We start from the raw sequence: 7,179 nt of genomic DNA, 5'->3' as shown, positions 1-7,179 counted from the left end.
TTCAGCAGTAAGTTGGCTACAATATTATTCATTGCGTCAAACGGCTTCTCTTGCACAGTTTTCCCGCTGCCTGCGCTGCAGGTTACCAAGCTGCTTTGCTTCACAGTTGACCCTAGCTTCCCAGAATTGATCATCTGATGAATTTTATTAACTATATCAAACAGAGACTTTGAGAACGGGGTGGGGAAAAAAAAGGCATACAAGAGGTCTTGAGCACAGAGCTTTCAAATGCAGTACCCCATGTTTCATTTTAATTAATCTTAAAGAAAAAGCAAAGACATGGTACTAATCAGTAAAGTTAAGTCTGTTGGAATTTGGAGTGGTTAGTCATTTCCTGTGCAGAACTCTACTAATAGTACACACAGATTGACTGCTGAAACATAGGACTCAGCCTTGGCAAACAGAAGCTTTTCACTGTTTACCTTGAAACAGACATGAAAAAATTCAGTCTAGACTACTTTGAAGGTGCAGAGCAACTTTAGTGATACCCAAAAGCCTGCACGTGTTTTAAGAACTAATTTATTATTTAAAAAAACTTATGCTTCTTTAAGACTCAGTACTCAAATCAATATATAGAAGGAAGAAACACTTCCTATGTGCAGTCTACTAATAAAGACAATGACAGAAATACAATATTATTTCTTACTTCATTCTCTATTGGTAGCACACAGTCTGCATGTTCATTAAGCTCCTTCATAGCCAGAACACTGTTATATGGAGAAGTAATAACATCATCTTCACCAGAGGGATAAACTGAAGTAACAAATCTATATACTTCTGGGAATTCATCTTCAAGCAAATTTAGTACAAAAGTTCCAAGACCAGATCCTGTCCCTAATTATGAATGAAGACAGAGAAAGGGAAGATAAAAGGTTCTGCACATTATCTTAAGCCTGAAGTCTCCTGTGTTGGAAACACTCATTAACAGATATACAGTGGAGGCTACTCAGATGTAAGCTACAGCAGGAAGATTTTTCCCAGACAGAAAAATAATTAAGTGCTAAAAGTATTTTCCATAGTATACCAGACAAGATGAAGTATACAGCCTCAAAAATTTCTGCAAACCAAAAGTCTTATTATGTAACCAACAATTTTCTGACCTAGCAGTTTTATTCCTTTTTTTTTTAAAAAAAACACTTTAATTTAAATTTTGATTTAAAACATTTGTTTAAAAACATTGAACTGCTCCAAACAATTATTAACTTCCCTTTTGGGGTTTCTTTATAAAGTTTTCACATTCTCCAGTCAAAATAGAACAACCACTTTCCCCAGCACACATAGGTTTTTTTTTCCTCAGTAGCACTAAGCACACAGGACTGAGTTTAAGTCCAAGAACAGAACTGTGGTTTTTTCTGTCTCACCTAGTTAATACTCTCAGCAGCAGATGGTTTCACCTATGAACAAAGCAGCAATTTTCTGCAATAACAGAAACAATATCTGCAGGCTGTCTCAAATTAAGAAAACGGCCACAAAACAAACCTTTGACAAAACTCTTTCCTCATATTTAGAGCTATTTTCTGTGTCTTTTTCCACATCATAACCAGTTATAACACGTTCCCCACACATTTCTGGGAGAAAGCAACTTAGTGGCAACCCAGTAGCGACAAAGTTGTCACTGCAACAGATTCTCCCTTCTGTTTTATTAACAAAGTAGCCAGTCAGGATTCAAGAGAATTATGTGAAAGGAAAACAGAAAAACAAAGTTTTTTTTAAAGCTAAGCAACATTAGAAGTCTCCTAAATCCTTTGGAAAACTCCCCAACATTAAAAGTAACTTGAACATAACAACGGTGTCAGCTCTGAGGCCATTGTCCCTTCTGCCGATCAGTAATACTTCAGTGTTTCTTTGTCTTTGGTGCCTGCTGCTTCATACTTAAAATTGTAGTTGTGTTTTTGTCCTGGGTAGCACTTAGTTCATGACTAGGGCTCCTCAAATAATAAACAATTACAGGTCCACTTAACTGGATTGTGTTAAATTTTTTGTTCTGCATTCTGAATAATGTAGATTATTATACTGATCTTTTCAAGATCAAAGTTTTTCCTCTTTCATCTGCGGCTGGTGCAATCATACTAATTCTAAAAGAAATACTTACCACCTCCCATAGAATGAATTATAAAAAAGCACTGTAGACAATCACAATGTTCTGCAGTTTTCCTGAGCTTTTCCACAATGTTTTCCCGGTACTGACAGCCATATAGCTTATGACCTACAGCCCTGAGGATATGAAAAGCACTTTTAAAAAAAATACCTAACAAGCAATCTTTGAATTTTTTATTTTAACTTCTGTTTGACATTCTAGAGTTCAGTGGCCAGAGCTGGGTGCAACAGCTAATTTGTGAGAGTTGCTGAGCTGTGACTACATCATGTCAACAGAGGAGTCAGGGTATGGTTTTGAGAATGCAAGCAGCACTAAGCTCACAGCTTTGGAGTGTGCAGTAATTATTTTGTACTGATAAGGAAATAAACTCCAACACTGGATGATAAAACTGTAATTATGAAATGAAAGTTACACACTCCTTAACAACAAGGATAATCCTAGGTAATGTGTACTGATCTTTGAGTACTATGCAACTCAGTGGCTACCAGTAATGCAAAAAAACAGGAAAAAAAACCCCAAACAAAAAAAAAAACACCCACAAAACCCCAAAAATCATCCACCCCAAACAGATCATTTTCAACACACTTGCCTGCTAGATGGTGAAGTTACAGGATGCTTAATTCCCTAAACTGCACTCTCTTTCTACATATTTGCTGATGATTTATTTTCCAGTCTGTAGTACACCGAGTATTATCAGAGGCGCATTAAGGTCTCAGTGAAAATTTGGAATTCATTATGTTAATCAATCTTTTTCTGAATTTCTCTGTTTGGTAGTGTAGTTTATATGCACAAAGCCAGACTCTGTGGTGCTTGGAAATCAGTAGTGCATTTGTTCATATATCTCATTTCCACACTAGCTGCAGAGTCTCAGACTAGATTATGACTTTGACTGAGTAATGGAAGCAGCTGAATACCAAAGAGACAAAAATAAAAAGCATGTTCTTCTGAAAAGGAACGTCAAAAAAGAGGAAGAAAAAAATAGACAAAATGATGTATCAGCAGAATTATCTTTCTGTAAAAGGCTTTTCAAGCCCTCCTCCAGGCAAGTGACTCCAAAGTTTACTGGTAATATGCTGCAGCTCCCCAGGTGCAAAGCAAACCAGAAAGCTACTGTTATATTTCCCTTTTCAAATGCCATCTAATTAGTAGCTAAGAAATGCCTTCTGAAGAGGTTCTCACCAGTTATTTCCCGAGCCAGAAACATCTGTGATGAGCTGCTTGCTATCAAACACATCCCTCAACGGTCCCTGCAGAATTTCATTTACCACACCCTCCTCCATGTCAATCAACAGTGCCTTTGAGAAAGGAAAGAATTAAAATTCAGTCAGTTAGCAAGCCACCCTTCAAAATAATCAAACAAAAAAATATAAAATTATTTGCAATGTACAAGATATGTTGTTTCTACTTTGCTCCAGAGAAACTTTTTTTTTTTTTTAATTTAACTAGGGGGCCAACTAGATTCACCTTGACTGATTTACTAGAAGCTGTTCAATAGAACAGTGTTTCACACAGTGCAGATTTAACATTTTGTAATATTTTGCCCCAACGCTTAGGAATAAAGAAATTAAAGCATTTTAATGTTTCAAGTTCTCCTTTTTCTTAATCACTTAAGGTGGCTCGACTACTCAAGAGGAGTGGCAGCAAACCATAAAACCATAAAAGTTACTATTAAAAACCATAAAACCACAAAAGTCACTACTAGAAATTTTACTACTCAAAGTAGTATTTCAAAAATTATACAATTATAATGACCTTACAAAAATTCCCACACAGCTGGACATAAATATGCAATGCAATAAGAACGACCTTTATAGATTGCCTTACTCGTGCTTTTAAAGAGCAGATTTTTCCTTTGTAAATATCAGGACCATCACCACCACTTCTGAAAAAAAAGCAATTAAAAATCCAAGCTCAGAATTGTTATAGAATATACTAGAATAAAATTCCCTCCTTATTCTTGCATGTCCAGAGGACTGTTACAATGTAAACAAACAGTATCACTCTGAACATTCTACTAAGAAAGATCCCATCATTCCCTAAATAATGCAATGATAGGATACAATCTTGATTAGAAATATCCCAAGCAGTACTTCAGGAACTGAAGAGATAAGCATTGAAAGTTTACTCTCAGATACACTCTCTGCTCTGTGGTAATTCTAGGAAGTGTTGCCGCAACCTGAAAGGGGTATCTTTCATCTTTCATGTGGTGTATCTGCATCGTATATGGAAACACGGCACACCAAGCAGAGCAGCACCTCTTAGGTTTTCACCCTGCTGCTCCTCAAGGCGTGAAAGCTGTATAATCACACTAGCACAGCACTGTGCCATTAAGAATTACCAGTTTAGAAATCATGCTGAGATGATATAACTTAATCTTCCTTTTTTTCTTCCAGAAGTGGCTATACTGAACTAGCCTAAGGGAATATACCTTGTGTACAATCACATTTTTTTCCGTAATGAATGCTCGCACTTATGCACTCAAAGGATAAGATACTCCAGCCAAACTATAATCAACACAGGCAGATGGATCTAATTTTTCCCCCAATTACTTACCTAATTTGGGGGCTGGTAAGGCATAAATTTAAAATATCTCTTAGGCTATTCCACATTCAACCACAATAATATTCCAGAAACATCAGCTGAAACATGCTAAAGCACCAAATGTTCTGCCCCTGCTCAGTCCCATCAGGCACGAGGAGAAGACTATGTGGCTGCACTGGATTCCTCAAAGATCTTCCACTCTGTCACTCCAAGAAGCTCTCACTAGCTGAGGAGTTCACAGCAGCCTCGACTAATCACTCAATTCCTTTAGTCTACACAACTCCCTGTAAAGTTCACTGTAGCACCAGTAAATCCAGCTAGAGAAGTTCAGGTTAACAGAACACAAAGAGGAAAAAAAAATAAAATCAACACTTCTTTGTTTTACTGTTGTCTTTGTTGTCCTTCATGACAGCCCATACTTCCAATCACTTCCATTCAACTACTGAAAATGTTTTCTGCAACCCCTAGAATCCCCTGGGCTCAGGACACACATTTCTGCATAAAAAACCCTACGTATGCAGAAGTATATTGCTAATATTACACAGTTTAATAATCACCATAACAGAAAAATGTCTGTCTCCTTCCACCAGAGTGTTGTTCATAGCTGTTTCTGACAGGATAACCTACCCAGATTAATTATTTTGAACAGCGGTATGACAGCACAGAAGACTGAATTTTGTCACTTATATAACATATGCTTTTAAGCTTGCAACAAGCTGGGAGATGAACTAGTTCTTTCTGGTTAAAAACAAACCTCACAACAGAGTAAAAGGCCAAAACCTCACAGCCTGAGCAACAGAGTTTGAAATGACTCTTCCTAACTAAATTATGGTTCTACACTACAGTTAAAAGAGTGAATTGTTTTCATAGGTCCTGGAGAAGATGAGAGTTGAATAATCATACTTCTGTTTCATAAGTAAGGGAATCTTCCTCCAAACTTCTACGCCATTCAGTGAGATAAGTCCTTCTTCTTTATAGAGAGGAGAGAGATGTTTTTATTTCAGTCAGAATGTCAATTATAAATTTGTTGGTTTCATCCAGCACATAAACATGGACATTGTTTACAACCAAATTTTATTGGTTAAAACACACACATGCATATATATTTTCTAGGAAACGACCACAAGGAATGGCAATGAGAAACTCCATTGCACTTGCATGTTCTTTCAAAGAGGTAAAATTTGAGACAAAACAACTATTATTACAATGCCATTTTAGTTTAAATTGCATGCTGTACTGCAGCCTTGACATATTATAGAACAAACCAGAGGCTGGTCAAACATTTATTAATAAAATTTGCAACAGCAATATCCAAATGCATAATCATTTCATTCTTGTAGACAGGATGGATTTTTGTAACTAGTAAAACTAGTAAAATAAAAGGGATTTAGAAACTGACATGACCTTTTCCAACTACTTTATATACAATATATCTTACAATTCTTCAAGAAATGCTGCTATGCTGGTATTAAGGAGGTGCAGTCTGATTACAATTAACAGTGATAAAAAATACCAGATCGTAACTGCCCATTTTCAGGACAGAAGGAATGGAAAACAAATGCAATCAGTTTAAACATCTTTAACTACTGAAATAAGTATGATTAAAATGGAAAGATAAAGGCAAAAAAGAAAAATATTTTTCTAGCACAAACTGAATATGACCTTAAACAAAGAAAACTAAAGGTAAGAGAGGATACTAGAATTGTTGACGTATTGTGTTAAATTCATGAGCTGCTTGATAAGAAGACTTACCTTGTATCTATGTTCCTAAAGAAACTGCTTAATGCTTCATCATAAATTCCCTTCTAAAAGCAAACAGCACAGGATGATATATAATGTCAGAAATTCTCAGCACTTTTTCATAGTATAATTTAAGTTGGAACTGGCCTCTGAAAGCCACCTATCAAAACTCTGAACAGAGGGAACATCTGTATTGAAGTAACTAACTCTAGTCAGCTCTAAAAAGAGCATTTTATTGAAGCATCAACTTGATATTAAAAGCTGACAGGAGGATATAACTAGTACATTAATTTTTCAGTACAAGATTAAACAATTACTCTTCCTTCATTTCTAATTTTACTCAAGATCCCAACGCAGTTATGAAATCAATTAGCTGCTCTTCAGTTGATTTGGCTCATGACTGATACACCCCTTGGCTAATCATGAGCTAGCTCTGTGCCCATGACACCAACGTCCAACAAGTTCTATGGAGAGGAAAGCACATCACACCGTATCAAGTGATTCCTAAAATCCCTGCTGGTGGTGGTGTGGAAATTACTTACCTCATCACAAGGTTAAAGAGACCTGGCAAGTTTAAGTACTTTAAAATTATTTTACAGAATGTTGACCATTCTCCTAAAGACCTAGCAAAGCAGAATTTGAAATTCCCAGCTCCCTGCAACACTAAAACCAAGAGACTCTCCATAAACGTAAGAGCCTCATCCATTGCCTTTTGACAGCCGCCCCAACAGCGGGCACTGGGGACTGCTCATCGCCACCTGCTGACATACGGTGTTTATCAGCGAACCGTATCTTTATAT

At 36.6% G+C, this 7,179-nt stretch overlaps 1 protein-coding gene across 1 annotated transcript in view; it reads right to left on the bottom strand.

The window, feature by feature from the left end:
* The window catches only part of TUBE1 (tubulin, epsilon 1), a gene marked incomplete at its 5' end in the record, with an annotated part of 11,273 nt that extends 4,829 nt beyond the window's left edge, over nt 1–6,444 (bottom strand). Inside the window, 6 exons of the mRNA XM_009871620.1 lie at nt 2–167; nt 647–834; nt 2,093–2,214; nt 3,278–3,393; nt 3,923–3,980; nt 6,392–6,444. Coding sequence (XP_009869922.1) covers nt 2–167; nt 647–834; nt 2,093–2,214; nt 3,278–3,393; nt 3,923–3,980; nt 6,392–6,444 — 703 coding nt within the window. The remainder of the gene's footprint in view (nt 1; nt 168–646; nt 835–2,092; nt 2,215–3,277; nt 3,394–3,922; nt 3,981–6,391) is intronic.
* Between the last annotated feature and the right edge of the window lie 735 nt (nt 6,445–7,179).

The sequence above is a fragment of the Apaloderma vittatum genome, unplaced genomic scaffold (assembly GCF_000703405.1).
Source record: "Apaloderma vittatum isolate BGI_N311 unplaced genomic scaffold, ASM70340v1 scaffold1746, whole genome shotgun sequence".
Classification (NCBI taxonomy): domain Eukaryota; kingdom Metazoa; phylum Chordata; class Aves; order Trogoniformes; family Trogonidae; genus Apaloderma; species Apaloderma vittatum.
This window is presented reverse-complemented; position numbering and strand designations above follow the sequence as displayed.